Source organism: Nuphar pumila, chromosome 7 (assembly GCF_984573655.1).
Source record: "Nuphar pumila chromosome 7, dmNupPumi1.hap1.1, whole genome shotgun sequence".
NCBI lineage: Eukaryota > Viridiplantae > Streptophyta > Magnoliopsida > Nymphaeales > Nymphaeaceae > Nuphar > Nuphar pumila.
This window is the reverse complement of record NC_143255.1, coordinates 94,092,886-94,111,206: the sequence shown is the minus strand read 5'-3', so window position 1 is coordinate 94,111,206 and position 18,321 is coordinate 94,092,886. Positions and strand designations below refer to the sequence as shown.

Below are 18,321 nucleotides of genomic sequence, written 5' to 3'. Positions count from 1 at the left end.
CCTTTCTCTCCAACCGCTCATCAGATCAAGGTGATATTTATGGAGTTGGAAAGCTAACGTCCTGATCTATCGTTGTTCTTTTTTCTATTTTTAGTGTATGTAACTAAAAATAGCATAGAATAGACAGAAAAGGCGCATCCTCGCCTATTCCAGTTTGCAGAGCATGCTTCTATTCCGGTTTTGAATCTCAAAAACGAAAATTCTAGAGGGATTTTTGGTTCTGACTTAGAACAGAAAAGTTATAGGCCTATATCTTAGCTTTCCAACAACTATAAAAAATACAAGTTTTTGACATTAGATAAGAGAGATACAGATATGAGAACATAAACTATTGTGCAAAAACTAATCATATACTTAAGAAAAATTCACATATATTTAAGAAATTGCATGCACAAAAAGTGAAAAGGTTTATTTAAAACAAGATATTTGTGTTTGGACATGGGGAGAATAGCAAAAATTATAAGGCATTTCAAAAATGCATCATATTTGTCATACAATACGGTCATTTTTTTGTTTGCCAAATACTCCATCATAGGCAAAAGTCTTTTTTAGCTCACCTTTTTGCAAATCATCCCATACCTTTAAGGGTTTATGCAAAATAATTCTCATTGAGGGCAAAACCATCAATTTACCTGACCTTGACAGTTTACATCAGCAGTGAGAGATGATTGTTAACCTGAGGGATCAATTTGCAAAGACTAACCAAATGGAGGGGACTGATTTGCAAAACCCGATAAGACGGACCAATTTGCCAAAAACCCTTTTATGACTATGGGTTCCAATGGATCGGGTTTGACCTGAATCTGACCCAACCTTATAGGGTTAGGGTTTGGTGATAAACAAGGAGATCCAATTAAAGTCGGTCAGATTCAAAGGATCCGATTAATATATAGAGCCAGGTATTGTTTATGAAATTTTATACCAGACCTGGGCATGACCTAGTTCTTACTAAGATCCACTACTTTTCAATGCAAAAAAGAGAACATTACTATTTTACCAGGTATGGTCTGGGTTTGGTTCATGTAGTCCTTATAGGGTCCTGGTATGGTTTCTCTTATGGTAGGTCCAATTGGACTTGTGTCCAGATCCAATACCAACATCTTAAATCAAATCTGAGTTTGGTCCCACCTGGGTCTGAACCAAACCCAATCCATTGACACCCCTATGTATGACACATTTTCACATTCCTAAGAGAAACCAAACTTTTTTGGATTATTGCGAGATTTTCCCTGGAATGAGATTTCTGACATTGGTTCGATCATTTAAACTGTTCCCCTGGACTGTGTTGACCGTTAAAATCCAATTTCATCCTTTTTGCTTCAAAATGCCTGCAATGTATGACCAGCTCTCGTGAGCATCATCATCTGAGTTCACTGAACCCTTCACAAACCCTCCGTCTCTGTATGAGGGACCTAAAAATGGCATGGGGATGCAAACGGGTTGGATCTGGAACAGCTAAATACATGGGAGTCCCTGCATATGAAACAACCACAAAATTGCAAAACCTCCATCCTGAATCTGACCCATTTACACCCTTAACCATAACCTAAAAGCCAGAACCCCAACGACTAAAATCAACAGCTAACCCAAAATTGTGGCAGGGTCAATCCACTCTACTAACTACCCCAACCAAATGCTTATTCATTTTGGCCAAAGGCCCCATCCCTACGATGAAGGCCACAGGGATCGAAGCTTTAGCCAAGTCACAAGAACTTCATCCAGGTTCTCAAATCTGTGTGAGCCACTACAAACACAAATGCTGGTCTGAATCAATTTGGTTTAACCATCAAACCTACCAGTCAATCCACCTTGCCCCAATCATGCACTCCAGAAGCTAAACTCGGGCTACCTTCAGTTTACACCAAACAGACAAATGTTCAAAGTGAAAGACTGGTAGGTTTGAACGAGACAATATCAATCATTCTCCTTTCTAAATCATATACTGCAAATTTTCAACTTCTCTAAGAGAGAGAGAGAGAGAGAGAGAGAGAGTTCAGGAGCGGCAGGAATAAGCTGAGCGATCATGCAAACAGGTATGTAAACCACATCGATAAACGCATGCCCATGCATCTGATTGCAGTTCTTGCTTGAATTTTCACTTTGAGTTGCACTCGACATCTTTGTTGTTTAGCCTGATATTGGTACATGATCAACTTTAGAGAGATTAGTTGTAAATGTGAGAAACAAAAGCATGAGGGTGGTTGAATGAAAGAACTCTGCAGTGCCAAATATGGCAGTTCACCGTGCGAAGTTTGGACGCACGAAAGATGAGCAATCTGAATAACATAGGCAAGAATCACAGCACAGCACTAGCGACACATATAAATACACTGCTAAGGTTTCTAATTAACAGTAAAATGTCCTGTAAACTTAGAAGGATACATGATATTAAGGCCCTCTTTAGACGACACCAGTTTTTAAATAAGATTTCGGCATCATTACCTGGTATCAGAAAATCATGCCCCACGTCCCTTATGAGGTTTTTGAACCTGCTTTATCAGGCGGCTGAGGTCCCTAACCCCGTCAGCTCCTCTCCCCTTCTTTGAAACAGTTTTTTATCTGCTCACCACCAGATTTGTTTTCTTTTTCTTTCTTTCATTTTTTTTCAAAGGAGACGAGTCATTTTCTGACCACTCGTCAGTTGAAAATGGCCAAAATAATACTCCTTTTTCCAAACCTGTTTATTTCAACTATTTTGTCATCATCCACTGGCCAGAATATGGTCATCTTTTTTTCTCAAGATTTTGATAATCCAAAGAACTTAAAAACTTGTTTTTCAGGCAAAACCTGCCTGAATTACTCAAAAAACAGGTTTTACCCATCATCCAAACGGAGGCTATTAGGGAATTATGATCAAGCTAGAGACGAATTATAACACAAATAGGCCCAATCTTACAGATCACAGTAGCAGTAGTGAGAGCAACATAGGCTGAACATCAAAAGTAAAAATGGAGCTACAAACTGAAATTCCAAAAACTCAGGATAAACATACACGAGCTGTTTAGTCACGTGGTAACACATTGACCATAAGATTGGATTCGATAGAGAAGTAAACGAATATCTTGTAATAAACCTATTTCACAAATTTACAGACAGTCCAAACACAAATTGGTTGAGAAGCATGGCACACAGGATAACTAGAATAGATCACACCAATAGCAGACATCATTTCAAACCTTACAAAAGCACTCCTGCATCTTGGTCGAATTAGGTGACCAGCATTGAAGTCCCTACCGATCCCTTCTCTTGATGGGCTGTTGTGCATAACTTGCTACTTTCTGCCTATCATCTCTAGCGGATGGGGTGGTATTGAGTAACGCCACGCTTTGGCGGCAACTTCCTCAGAATGAAAAGTACCAGAGTGGATGGAACTATCTCCACGAGCTATAAACCAAGGAACAAAACGAGAACATTCATACAGACTTGAAAAACCTTCAACCCCATAATTAGATGAAGAATATGCTCTAAAAAGGCATGACCCATGAACCACAAGGACAAAAAGAATTCCTAGATCACATGATTGTAATGAGATATTGCGGAAATATAAAGAGTGCATACAAGCACATACAACAATGAATAAAAGAGAAAATATCACAAGTCCACGAAGGGACAATACAAGCACAAGCCTTTAAGAAGGCAACAATATACAAAGCCTCTTATTGAAAAGAGAGAGGAGCTCTCCAAGATGAAAATACACAAGGGGATCACCCCTATTTATACAAGAGAAGGAGGAGGAAAAAGGAGGGCCAAAGGGCCTCAAAAGGAGAGCCAAAAGGGGGCTCCCATAGAGTCGTTGGGAGCCCCCAACGGTCACATTTGTGACCGTTGGGGGCTCCAACGACTTCTATGTTGGAGCCCCTTTTGGTCCTCAAAAATAATAAAAAAGAAATAAAAAAATAAAAAATAAAAATTACATTTGATCAAAAAAGAAAAAAATAGTTGTTTTCTAAAACAACCGTGAAATTACAAAAATACCCCTATCGGGTATTGATGTAATAAACAGAATATATATACATATATATATATATATATATATATATATATATATATATATATATATATATATAATAGGTACATTTTAACACCCCCCCTCAAACTTTACGGGGGAAGGACGGAAAGTTTGCCGAGAAGAAACATGAACCGAGGAGCCGGAAGAGCTTTAGTGAAGAAGTCTGCCAACTGATATTCTGAAGTGACATATGGCAGAGCAATAGTTCCTCGTAAAAATTCGTCACGAACATAGTGGCAATCCATTTCGATATGCTTCGTACGTTCATGAAAAGTATGATTGCTTGCGATATAGATGGCACTCTTATTGTCGCAACACAGCTTGGAGGCTTCAGTAATATCAACTCCCATATCTTTAAGCAAACTGCGAAGCCATACAAGTTCCATTGTTGTGGTTGCCATTGCCCGGTACTCAGCTTCAGTGGATGATAGTGAAACTTTCTGCTGCTTCTTGCATCGCCAGGCAATCAATGAGTCCCCTAAAAAGACACAAAAACCAGTAGTTGAGACTCGATCATTGGGATTACCTCCCCAATCTGCATCAGTATAAGCAAGAAGATTCAAAGGGGAAGAGGAGGATAGAAATAGCCCTTTATTGATGGTATTCTGAATGTAGCGAATGATTCGGAGAACCGCACTCATATGCACGGTTGTAGGAGCATGCTGAAATTGACTGACTGAGTGAACCGCATGAGTGATATCTGGTCTGGTGATGGTTAAATATGTAAGAGACCCAATGAGTTGTCGGTACGGTGTAGGATCTTCCAGAAGAACCCCATCTTCTAACCGTAACTTGGCATTAATAACCTCGGGAGTCTCTACCTTCTTATCATCAGAAATCCCAGACTTAGAACATATATCTGCAGCAAGCTTCATCTGTGACAAAATATATCCTCTAGGAGAATATGCAACCTCAATTCCAAGAAAATATCTGAGAAAACCTAAATCAAACATATCAAAATTATCTTTTAACATTAATAATACTACTTTGATCATTTCCAGTGATAATCATATCATCAACATAAAGCAACAAAATTACGATACTAGAACCTGCATTTTTAACAAAAAGAGCAGTGTCAGTATAACAAGAATGAAATCCTAATTTTATCATGATATCACTAAAACGATCATACCAAGCCTTAGGAGCTTGTTTAAGACCATATAATGCCTTTAAAAGCCGAAGTGTTTGACCTTGCTTAATATTTATTCCGGGTGGTGGATCCATATAAACTTCTTTACTTAAACTTCCATTTAAAAAAGCATTTTTTACGTCAAGTTGATAAATAGGTCATTTTTTGGTTGATGCGACAGCTATTAAGGTTCTGACACTTGTCATACAAGCTACGGGGGCGAATGTTTCTTCGTAATCAATACCATATTCTTGGGAGTATCCCTTAGCAACCAATCTTGCTTTATATCGTTCCAAAGAGCCATCGCTTTTAGTTTTAACTTTGAAGACCCAACGACAACCAATAGGTTTTTTGTGTGAGGGTAGATCAACTACTTCCCAAGTATTGGCCTTTTTTAAAGCATTTAGTTCAACTTGCATTGCTTCAACCCAATGAGGTATAGATTTAGCTTGATTATAGTGGGTTGGTTCAAAATAAGAGTGTAGAGTTATCAAACATGCCCGATAGTTGGGAGTTAAAGAGTCATAGGAGACAAACCTATTTGGGGGTATTGATATTCTAGAAGAATGCCTAACTTGTGGTTCCTCAATGGATTCGGAAATTTGAGAGTATTTTTCGAGGGCACTAATAGGTTTTTCTTGATTTCTTCTTGAGTAAACATTTATATTGGCATTGCTATCATGAACATTTGTATTTGAATTATTATCATTTGAGAGTGTTATGTCAAGAGGGGATACCTCGTGAGTGTCATCTATGTTTTCAAGAGAATCTTCTTGTATGTCATCAATAAGATCATATAAGAATACATAATCAATTTCATTTGTCTCTTCTATTTTATCAAAACCGTTTTCTTCTTCGAGAAATGTTACATCTTTTGAAACATATAGTTTATCATTCTTAAAATCATAACATCTATACCCTTTTTTATTTTCACCATATCCAAAAAATACACATTCAATTGCTTTGGGAGATAACTTATCCCTTTTATGTAGTAGGACAAAACATTTGCAACCAAAAATACGAAGTCGATTAAAATCGGGTGAAAACTTAAAGAGTTTCTCATAGGGAGAAGCATTTTTTAACTTAGAAGAGGGCATTCTATTGATTAGATAGGTTGAGGTAAGAACGGCTTCCGCCCAAAATTTTTTTGGAATATTTCTAGACACAAGCAATGTTCTAGCGGTTTCTATAATGTGCCTATGTTTCCTTTCCGCTAGGCCATTTTGTTGAGGAGTCCTAGGACATGACTTTTGATGACAAATGTCATTTTGGTTTAAATAGTTTTGGAATTCGTGAGATAAGTATTCACCACCGGAATCGGATCTTAAAATAGATATGTTACTTTGAAATTGATTTTGAACCTTTTTATGAAAATCTTTAAAGAAAGTAAATACTTCCGACTTATGACTAAGGAAATAAATCCAAACATACCGAGTAAAGTCATCAACAAACGTAACATAATATGAATAGCCCCCTTTAAACATAACCGGAGAAGGACCCCAAACATCCGAATGCACCAATTCAAAAGGCCTTGATGAGAAAAAAGATCTAGTTGGAAAAGGAATAGACTTCATTTTTCCAAAAATGCAATCTTTGCAATTAATTTCTTTTTCCTTACAAAATTTGTTTCCAAAAGGAAAGAGATACATTTTGGAATAACTTGGATGACCAAGTCTTTTATGCCAAGTTTCCATATTTTTTTCTTGGACATAAGAACAAAAAAAGTTTGTAGGGAGATCAAGATGGTCCATATAATAGAGGTCTCCCTTTCTATGGCCTTGCCCAATCCGCTTCCCGGACCGGAGATCCTGCACAAAGCAACCATTAGATGAGAAAGATATTTCACATCCATGGTCGGCAATTTGAGAAACCGAAAAAAGGTTTAAATTTAATTTGGGAACAACTCTAACTTTTGGAACACAAAAATTTTGAGAATCTTTAAAAGAGCCAATACTTGAAATTTTCAAAAAAGTTCCATCGGCCGTTGAGACACAAGAGTCCTTTGAATTGATGCAAACATCACTAAGTGCATTCTCATGAGGGGTCATATGAAAAGAAGCTCCGGAATCAAGGATCCAAGAATACGTACCGGGTGATGATGTCGAAGCAATGGCCGCACCCGATGTGGAGGAAGAAACTTTAAGCATTTGTTGGAGAGCCATAGATATTTGTCCAAGAGTTTCTTTAATGTCATTGTTTTTGCCTTCATCTTCTTTGGAGGTGGTTTCTTCAAGAGAGGCTACTTTAGGCTTGAAGGCTCCCATAAGCTTTGGACAAACGGGTCTAATGTGACCCGGCTCATTGCAATAATGACAAACAATCATTTTTCTTCCTCCATTGTAGTTCCCTTGTTTCCCAAAATGAGGAGGCTTATAGGTTCTAACATTGTTACCCGGTTTGGATACGGCAAGGACTTCATCAACATGCTTACTCATGCCAAGCCTTGTCTCCTCTTGAGTGATTTTGGCAATAGCATCCTCAATAGGAGGAAAAATAGATCTATGGAGAAGTGAGGATCTCACTTGCTCAAATTCGGGGCGTAGCCCAAAAAGAAATTGAAACAATCGCTCTTGTTCCATTTGTTTTTGTCTTAAATTAACATCTTCCATAGAAACCCACTTTGGCTCTAAAAGAGCCAATTCATCCCATAGTGGGTTAAGGGCACTATAGTAGTCTTGAATGCTAGAATCACCTTGCTTGGTGGTTCTAACTTTTTCTTGCAAGAAGTATGCTCTTGCAAGATCCTTTTGGGTATACATACCCCTCATAAAGGACCAAGCCTCATTGGCTCGACGAAATTTAGCTATATTAGCACATACCTTAAGCTCCACATTGTTCATAAACCACGCAAGGATTTTTGCGTGATTGCTTTCCCAATCTTCTACTTCCTTTTGATGATTTTCAATGGCCTTGAGACGAGCATCTCCCTCAAGAGCTTTTTCTTGATCTTCTTCCATTTTTGTGAGCATAAGCTTCGGTTCCGGAACGGTCCCCATGACATAACCCCAAAGCTTCTTCCCTTTGAGATTATTCTCCATTGCCGATGCCCACATCATATAGTTCTTTCCATTGAGTTTGAAAGAAAGATCAATCTTTGTCTCCATGATGTTGCCAAGAAGTGAGAAGATGTCCACCAAAATAAGAGATACACGAACCACACCTTTCCTTCAAGAATCGAGTGGCTCTGATACCATGTAATGAGATATTGCGGAAATATAAAGAGTGCATACAAGCACATACAACAATGAATAAAAGAGAAAATATCACAAGTCCACGAAGGGACAATACAAGCACAAGCCTTTAAGAAGGCAACAATATACAAAGCCTCTTATTGAAAAGAGAGAGGAGCTCTCCAAGATGAAAATACACAAGGGGATCACCCCTATTTATACAAGAGAAGGAGGAGGAAAAAGGAGGGCCAAAGGGCCTCAAAAGGAGAGCCAAAAGGGGGCTCCCATAGAGTCGTTGGGAGCCCCCAACGGTCACATTTGTGACCGTTGGGGGCTCCAACGACTTCTATGTTGGAGCCCCTTTTGGTCCTCAAAAATAATAAAAAAGAAATAAAAAAATAAAAAATAAAAATTACATTTGATCAAAAAAGAAAAAAATAGTTGTTTTCTAAAACAACTGTGAAATTACAAAAATACCCCTATCGGGTATTGATGTAATAAACAGAATATATATATATATATATATATATATATATATATATATATATATATATATATATATATATATATATATATATAATAGGTACATTTTAACAATGATGACAGATTCAGGTTTCAGCTTTTAATTTGGGAAGGCAAATCTAAAACATTCCAACATGGATGGCTCGTCTGAATAAACATCCCATTTTCTTATGAATTAAATGAAACAAGGGAAAATGACTTTTTTTTTGGGATTTTTACTCGAAGTAATCACGCCAGGGATCAGAGACCTAGTCGCGCTGGCTCTGCCTGCCATACTTACGGTCGCTGTCCTGGCAGCATAAAACTCCAAGGGCTTACCCCTCGCCCCCAAGGAGTCGCCACGCTTCGGCTTGTGCAAGGGGTGACACTTATGGGATTTGAACCTAGACCGCCCGTCTAGCGGCCTAGGCCCCATCCCACTATGCCAAACCCCTTGAGGAAAATGACATTCTATGTGAAAAATGGGAAATGGTTAATTAGGAAGTCGTTTTCCATGACATTCTTATAACAGTCCAGGCTACAGAATTCGAAGGAAGCAACAAAAAGTCCTTATTCTTCACCCACCAAATTTGACAAGGCAAAAGGGAACGAAGAAGAAACATTTAGTTTCAGATGCCATTCCTTAAATAATCCAACAGATTATGCTGTTGGGACTGAAAGAACTCTTGCATCAGCAACGGAAAAGGGGGAAGCAGGGGGATGGTGTGGTTGAGAGGGAAGCCTCTTGTTTTTGGCTCAGATTTCATAATCCTGAATGTCAAGACTGAAATTTGAACATAAATTGAACGACACTCTGAACCTCAGACTTCCTGTTGTCTTAATGAAATTAACTACTCATAATCAATTTCCTTTGATAAACCATTTGAAAGTGATGGCCTATTTGCTTCAAGTTGTCTAAGCAATAAAACATTGTAATGCTGATTGCAGATAACCAAATAGACAACTTGAAGGAGGTTCCAGTGCATCATTGTCTAAAAAAGCGCAACCTAAAATGAGAAGCCCACTGATTCTATCTTTTTAGGGTGACAGACTATCCTCACCTCAGTGGACATCCAAGGTCACGCAAATTGATCAACTCATCATACATGAAGAGGCAAAGGAACAACAAACAATCAACACAAGCCAATGGCAACATTTTGCATAGGCAACATAAATTTTCATCAGAAGATTTACGCAAGACAATTAATAACTGCTGAAAATTTAGGGACAAATTCTCTAAAGAATTGGTAGTCCTCAGACAAAATACTAAAGAGAAACATGAGGATCCAGACAAGAATTGGAATATTTCAGAAGACTTGGCAAACAACAAATACGCCAGAGTACAGGCACAGGCACAGTAACATCAGTAAACTAAACCAATCTTGGACTCAATGATGATAATGATGAAAAATATTCTGACAGAATGATGCACAGGAACCCCAAAATTCATAGAAGAAAGATTATAACAGAGAACCATGAGTAGAGGGTAAGTTCTAGAATTCTAGCACTTATAATTGTATCAGACTTGATTGAATGTGGAGATTTAATTTTGGTTAGATTCTCATGATCTATAAACAGGATGACACGCATAGACAGGAAGCTTACCAGGTAGTAGATGAAGTTCAGAATGGGATGGTTCAAAACATCAAGGTTTGCAGCTTTGTCAAATGCACAGAAGCACATCTGTAGCAGAACAAAGGAAATGCCATCATAAGAGCATACGATAAAAGCAGCACAAAAAGATGGACAATTGTGCTTCTGACTGCAAACATGGGAAAAAGACTTACCATTATACATCTCACCAAGAAACATGTGAAACATATGGTGGTTACATAGCCAACCTGTATATCAGACAGAAGGCAAGAAATCATGTGCCAATAAATGACAATGCAGCTACAAATCCAATAATACTGAAATCAATAACCTCCTGTAGCTTTTTGCGTCGCCCTTTTGATTCAACAGGGAAGCGTTGCAACATCAGGAAAAGCCTAACACAGTCACAACACAAGTTCACTGTGAACAATCAGGAATTATTTAAATAAACTAATAAGCTAAGGCCCTGTTTGGATGGGCTTTTATTTATTGTTTACAAACATAAATAAAAACATTTTACAAAGAGTCTTGCTCTTATTGATAATTAAGTGAATGTTGGGATCACAAACTATTTAAACTAGAATGAAAAAGAAAGGGAGATATGTAGTAAATGGGAGAGGATAAGTAGTGGTGGTGGTGATGGTGGTAATGTGGTGATAACAGCGGCAGTGGTGGTGGCTGTAATGAAATGGTGATATTCAAATATCAACACCAAAGTCCACAAAATACACAAGTGGACAATCAACAAGAGAAACACTCACAATGGAGTTCACACAAAACCCTCAAAGTGGTATTCTCACAAAAGAGATAAAAAACATTATTTTATTAATCAAAGAAACGCAAGAAAATGCATTATTACAAGTGAGGAGTTTCAACCTATGTCACAGGGACTCGGCAAAAGGGCCGTCGCATGCGACGCGATGCGGGTGCGGGTGCCGCACCCGGTGTGGCAAACACATCAGAGAGAGAGAGTCCACACACACACAGGGCTGGGGTCGACCTCCTCCTTTGTCTTCTCTGGGTCGACCCCATCCTCCTCCTCGTTTTCCTTCTTCGTACCCACAAACACACACACACACACACGGTGGGGCTGGGTCCTCCCTAGCTCCTCCATCTTCTTCATCTTCGTCTTCTCCTTGTTATCTTTCGTGGAGAGCATCTTCTTCATCTTCGTCTTCTCCTTGTTATCTTTCGTGGAGAGAGAGAGAGAGAGAGACACGGTGGAGATGACTAATAAAAGGGGGATGAGTTCATGAGGTACCCCTTCCCTTTTTATAATAAGAGGGGGATAGGGAGTTACGTAATAGAAAGGGATGGGGTTACAGGCTACCCTTCTTATATAATAAAAGGGTAACCCCATCCCCATTATTTTTAAAAATAAATATTAAATAATATATACCCTCTCGCACCCCCATACCCAAGTTTTTTTAAAGTGCCGCATCACTGCACCTGTACCCACACCTATGTGACAGAGGTTTCAACCCTTTTTATACACATCATGTAATACCTAAGAGAAGTTGGAGCTGGTCCAACAACTCTAAATAGAGTCGTTGAACTTGCTCCAATGTCTCTATTTGACTAGTCAACATTATGTTGACTAGTTCAAATAGAACTAAAAAGCTAACTAAAAAGAAACTAAATCCTAATACTAACTAAATAAAAATATATATACATATGTACACATAGATGTATATGTACACAATCTATGTATATGCATACAACGCGCGGGGGCCTCACTTCAGCTTGATTGACCAGGCCATTTTGTTGACTGAGTCTCAGGGGTCCTCCCCCTATGACCCCCACCTACTTGGCTCCACCTCAACTCTGGCTTCCCCGGGGTAATTTAACACTCTCCCTCAAACTTTATGACTGAACAACCGAAAGTTGGACTAAGAGAAAGTGAAATCTATGAGCAACGAGAGGTTTGGTGAAGAAATCTGCCAACTGATATTCTGCGGTAACATTGAGAGGATCGATAATGCCTTGTAGATACTCCTCTTGTAGATAGTGATAGTCCATCTCAATATGTTTGGTACGCTCATGAAAGGTCCAATTACTGGCAATGTAGATGAAACTTTTGTTGTTACAACACATTCGCGATGCCCTATTAATCTGAACATCCATATCAGCCAGCAATCTTCTAAGTCAAACCACCTCTATAGTGGTTGAAGTCATTGTTGAGTATTCTACTTCAGTTGCATCTTACACCACCATGAGATCAATAATTCTTCAGTCAGTATCGGTACAAACAATTAAATCTAACATGGAAGAAGCATATAAGAAAATACCTTGATAAATAGAAGACTTAATGTATCTAATAATGCACAAAACAACTCCCATGTGAACAGAAGTGGGAGTACGCTAAAATTGATTGGTTGTGTACAATGTGTCATATCAGGTCTAGTAATTAAAAGATAAGAAAGTGTTCATATAAGTTATCTGTAACGGGTTGGATATGCAAGTGGTCCCTCATCTTCAATTCTCATTTTTGCATTAACAATCCCTAAAGTATCAACTTTCTTCTCATCTGTAATACCAAACCTGAAAACAATATCAAAAGCAAACTTAGACCGAGACAATAGATAACCTTCTAGGAGAATAAGCAACCTCAATTCCTAGAAAATATTTAAAAAAACCTAAATCAATTATTTCAAAATGTTTTTTGAGAAGTTTTTTAATGTTTTCAACTCCTTGTTTATCTCCTTCGGTGATAATCATATCATCCACGTAGAGAAGAATGATGATAATACATGCATTAGAGAGCTTAACAAATAATTTTGTGTTAGATAAACAAGATCAAAATCCAATATAGCATGAGTGTATGACCCGACTAAACCTATCATACTAGTCTTTTGATGCTTGTTTAAGACCATAAAGAGATTTGTCCAAACGAAGATTTTTTTTTCTTAGGAATAGTAATATCAATTGGAGCTTCCATATATACTTCTTCAACTAGGCTTCCATTAAGGAAAGCATCTTTGACATTCATCTGGTATATAGGCTATTTTTTAACAGAGGTTAAGACTATTAAAGTCCTGACTCATCCTAGCTATGTCATATTTTTAAGAATATCCTTCGGCAACTAACCTAGCTTTGTGTCTTTCTAGAGTTCACTTTTGGTTTAACCTTAAATACACATCTACAACCTATGAGCTTCTTTTCTTGTGGGATGTCTTGAATAGTCCAAGTCTTGGCTCTTTCTAAGACTTCTAGTTCAATTCTCATGGCTTCTATCCATTGAGGATGCTCTCTGGCTTGAGCATAGTAGATGGTTTTATACATAAATGAATCAAAGCAAATGTATGTTTTATACTTGGATGAGAAAGAGTCATCGGACACAAATTTCCTAGGTGGTTTGAGATTCCCGATGACCTTCTAGTTGAAACTACTGATTGACTTTCAATGTTAGAATACTTTTGTAATGCACATGGTTGTTTAATGTATCTATGCCTAGAGTATTGTAAACAGTTTTTATCTTGAAGGTATTGCTCTTCAATACTTTCATCATTATGAACTTGGTTTTCATCTACCAAATTATTTTTAGGCTCATATTCTTTACTAAACTTATACTCACAATCATCATATTGTGGAATTAAATCCAACAAAAAGGAATATTCGGTTACTTCCTTAGTATTTTTAAAGCCAAAAAAACTTTTTTTTTTCAAAAATGACACATTCCTGAAAACATACAATTTTTCATTTTTAAAATCAAAACACCTTTAACCTTTTTAGTCATCTGCATAACCCAAAAAGACACAAGGAATATAACATGAGGAGAAAGTTTACATTTTTGTTAGTAAAAACAAAACATTTGGATAAAAAAACTCTTAATCTAGAGTAATCTGCAGCTAATATAAAAAGTTTTTCAATTGAAGATATATTTTGCAAAATAGAAGATATCATTCTATTGAAAAGATATACAATAGTTAAAGTTGGTTCAACCCAAAATTATTTTGGTACTTGATTTGTTATATTCTGTTGTGGTGTGTGAGGACATGACATTTGGTGTGTAATGCTATGAAGATTTAAATAATCTTTAAATTCTTTTGATAAAAATTTTCCCCTAAGTCGGTGCAAAAGATAGAAATATCATTTTTAAATTTATTTTGACTAAGTTATGAAATATTTAAAATTGAGAAAAAACTTTGATTTATGTTTAAGGAAATAGGTCCAAGTATGCCTAGAAAAATTATCAACGAAAATTACATAATAAGCATACCCACCTTTAGATATAACAGGTGTCGGACCCCGTACATCTGAATATATTTGTTAAAATATATGTAATCTATATATTTATATATATATATATAAATATATTTATCATACACTACCCGATAAGGGGTAGTTCTGTAAACTCGCCCAATAGGGGTATTGTAGACTTTTTCTTTTTCTTCTTTTTTCCTTTTTTCTTTTCCTATTTTTTCTTATTTCTTTTTTGTTTTTTTGTACCTTTTGTGCATTAAATGCACAGCCATTGGGGGCCCCAACAAAGAGTCGTTGGGAGCCCAACGACTCCTTGTTGGGACTCCCAATGGTCCCTCTCTCTTTCTTTTCTCTAACTCTCCCTCACTCCTCTCTTGCCTATAAATAAGTGGGGTCTCCCCCTTTGTAAGTGTGGCTTCTTCAAGCCTTTTAGTGCCTTTATAAGATTTTATGCTTTCTAGCCATTATTTGCTTTTGTGTATGTCCTCTTTTGGACTTGTTCTTTGATTTCTATGTGTAAATGTCCATTGTAGGACATACATTTCTTTTCTGCATATTTCATTACATGGCATCAAAGCCTTGGTTGTGCTCTTGATTCATATAGCTAGTTGTCTAGTTTTACCTCTCTCTTGGTTTGTCCTCCATTCTTGATTATATGATGGAAGGAGAACAAAAGATTGATCTCTCCTTCAAGCTTAATAGTACTAACTACATGATGTGGGCCGCCGCCATGGAGAACAACCTCAAAGGTAAAAAGCTTTGGGGATATGTTATGGGCACCATTAGGGAACCTCAACTTCAACTTACGAAAATGGATGGTGATCAAGAAAAAGCTCTAGAAGGAAATGCTCGCATGAAGGCTATTGAAGATCACCAATCCAAGGTAGAAGATTGGGAAAGTAAGCATGCAAAAATTCTTGCATGGTTCATGAACAACGTGGAGCTAAAGATTTGCGCCAACATTGCTAAATTCCGCCTAGCAAATGAAGCATGGTTCTTTATGAAAGGTATGTATACCCAAAAAGACCTTGCTCGTCAATTCTTTATCCAAGAAAAAATCTGTACCATTAAGCAAGGTGAAATGAGTGTAAGAGATTACTATAGCACTCTTGGACCTTTATGGGATGAGGTATCCCTTCTTGAACCCAAATGGGTATCTAGTGAAGATATGGAAATGCGAAGAGAACAAATGGAAAAAGAACACTTTTTCCAATTTTTACATGGGCTTAGGCCCGAATATGAACAAGTTAGGTCCTTCCTTCTTCATAGATCAAAACTGCTTCCATTGGAAGATGACATAGCCGAAATATGCCAAGAAGAAACGCGTCTTTGCATGATTAAAGGAGGAGATGAAGTTCTTGCCGTGTTTAAACCCGGCAATCATATGAAAGCTTATAAGCCTCCACACTTTGGGAGGCAAAATAACTATAATGGCAATTATAGGAAAGCCATTTGCCATCATTGTCAAGAACCGGGTCATATAAGACCTAATTGTCCAAAGATAAATGAACCTCCAAAAGGTAAAGTTGCTATTATTGAAGAAATCCCACAAAAGAAGGAGGAGCCAATGAAAGGGAAAGAGTCATTTTCCCTTTCTCAACCATCCGAAGCACTTCAAATTCTACTCAAATCGCCGTCAACTTCGAGAGCCGCCATTGCCTCTTCTTCTCCTCCAGGTACGCCTTCTTGGATTCTTGATTCTGGAGCATCTTTTCATATGACCCCTATTGAAAATGGACTATCCAATGTATGTAGCAACTCCAAAAATTCTTTTGTTTCCACCGCCAATGGTACCTCTTTACAAGTTAAAAGTTTTGGAACCTTAGACTTTTCAAAAGATTTTTTTGTGCCAAATGTAAGAGTAGTACCTCAACTTAATTTAAATCTTTTATTTGTCTCTCAAATATGTGATCATGGATGTGAAATCTCCTTCTCAACCAAGGATTGCTCTATACAGGATCTCCAGTCCGAGAAGCGGATTGGGCAAGGCCATAGGAGGGGAGATCTCTACTACATGAACAATTTGAAACTTTCCACTAACTCATTTTGTAATCATGTCCAAGATAAAAATATTGAAACTTGGCATCAAAGACTTGGACATCCAAGCTTCTCAAAAATGTACTTCTTTCCTTTCGGAAAGAAATTTTGTAATGAGAAAAATTTTGTATGCAAGAGTTGTATTTTTGGAAAAATGAAATCCACCCCTTTTCCAAAGAGAACATTTGTGTCCAAAAGACCCTTTGAATTAGTCCATTCGGATGTTTCGGGTCCTTCTCCGGTCATATCAAAAGGAGGATACTCATATTATGTTACTTTCATTGATGATTTCACTCGATATGTGTGGATCTATTTTCTCAATCTAAAATCCGAAGTTTTTAATTTCTTTAAAAAATTTCATATGATTGTCAAAAATCAATTTTCAACTAATATCTCCATTCTTCGATCTGATTCAGGTGGAGAATATCTATCAAATGAATTTCAACAATACTTGTAAACCAATGGCATTTGTCATCAAAGGTCATGTCCTAGGAATCCCCAACAAAACGGTCTAGCCGAAAGAAAGCATAGACACATCTTGGAAACCACTAGGACTCTTCTCATTTCCAAAGAAATTCCAAAATGCTATTGGGCCGAAGCCGCCTTAACTTCCACTTATTTGATAAATAAAATGATATCCTCATCCCTGCAAAATATATCTCCCTATGAAAAACTCTTTGAAAGAACACCCGATTTTAATAGATTAAGAATTTTTGGGTGTAAGTGTTTTGTCCTTACACATAAAAGAGATAAGTTATCTCCCAAAGCTATCGAATGTGTGTTTTTAGGATACGGAGAAAATAAAAAAGGTTTTAGGTGCTTCGACCCCAAAAGCAACAAACTATATGTATCCAAAGATGTTACCTTTTTAGAAAATGAGAACGGCTTTGAGAAAAATAAAGATATTGATGAAAGCGAATATGCTTTCTTATTTGATCTTCTCTCTCAAGAAGATGTGACTCCTCACGAAGAGGATGTTCCTAATGATTTAGAGGATACTCCTCTTAGTAATGTTGAAAATGGAAGTAATGATTTTGAAAATAGTTCAATTCAAACCTATGCTAGGCGTGGTCAAGAAACTCCCATAAGCGCTCTAGAAAAATATTCTCAAAATTCCAACATAGAAGAAACCTCTTTAAGGAGATCTAGCCGAATCTCCAATCCTCCTAATAGGTTTGTTTCCTATGAGTCCCTAACACCTAAATATAGGGCATGCCTAATTGCATTACACTCTTATCATAAACCATCACACTATAATGAAGCCAAAAACATTCCTCAATGGGTTGAGGCCATGAAACTAGAACTTAGCGCCCTTGAAAAGGCTAAAACTTGGGAAATAACTTCATTACCCACTGGAAAGAAGTCTATTGGATGTAGATGGGTCTTCAAAATTAAAACTAAAAGTGATGGGTCATTAGAACGTTATAAAGCTAGGTTGGTAGCCAAAGGATATGCTCAAGAGTACGGAATAGACTATGAAGAAACCTTCGCTCCCGTAGCTAGAATGACTAGTGTTAGGACTCTTATTGCGGTTGCATCCGTTAAAAAATGGCCTATCTATCAATTGGATGTTAAGAACGCATTTCTTAATGGCAAACTAAGTGAAGAGGTCTATATGGATCCTCCACCAGGAGTATCTATTGGTGAAAATAAAATCCTTAAACTAAAAAAGGCACTAT

General features: G+C 37.3%; 1 protein-coding gene and 1 long non-coding RNA gene across 5 annotated transcripts in view; one reads left to right on the top strand and one right to left on the bottom strand.

Moving 5' to 3' along the window:
- The first annotated feature begins 1,974 nt into the window (after nucleotides 1–1,974).
- Nucleotides 1,975–18,321, top strand: part of LOC149832505 (uncharacterized) — a 49,310-nt gene continuing 32,963 nt past the window's right edge. Inside the window, exon 1 of the long non-coding RNA XR_016433348.1 lies at nucleotides 1,975–2,033. This is a non-coding gene — a long non-coding RNA (uncharacterized LOC149832505). The remainder of the gene's footprint in view (nucleotides 2,034–18,321) is intronic.
- LOC149832504 (tobamovirus multiplication protein 3-like) overlaps nucleotides 1,978–18,321 on the bottom strand; it is a 51,410-nt gene continuing 35,066 nt past the window's right edge. The window contains exons 8-12 of one of the 4 annotated variants that reach the window (XR_016433347.1): nucleotides 10,734–10,797; nucleotides 10,597–10,650; nucleotides 10,415–10,492; nucleotides 2,443–2,677; nucleotides 1,978–2,132 (exon numbers count right to left, since the gene is read on the bottom strand). Coding sequence is in view for 3 of the 4 variants with exons in the window: in XM_090014540.1 (XP_089870666.1) it covers nucleotides 2,022–2,132; nucleotides 10,415–10,492; nucleotides 10,597–10,650; nucleotides 10,734–10,797 (307 nt within the window). In the remaining variant the exon portion in view is untranslated. Of the gene's footprint in view, nucleotides 2,133–2,442; nucleotides 2,678–2,853; nucleotides 3,385–9,122; nucleotides 9,581–10,414; nucleotides 10,493–10,596; nucleotides 10,651–10,733; nucleotides 10,798–18,321 lie in introns of those variants that run through there. The other 3 variants (XM_090014540.1, XM_090014541.1, XM_090014542.1) reach the window with 3 other exon arrangements.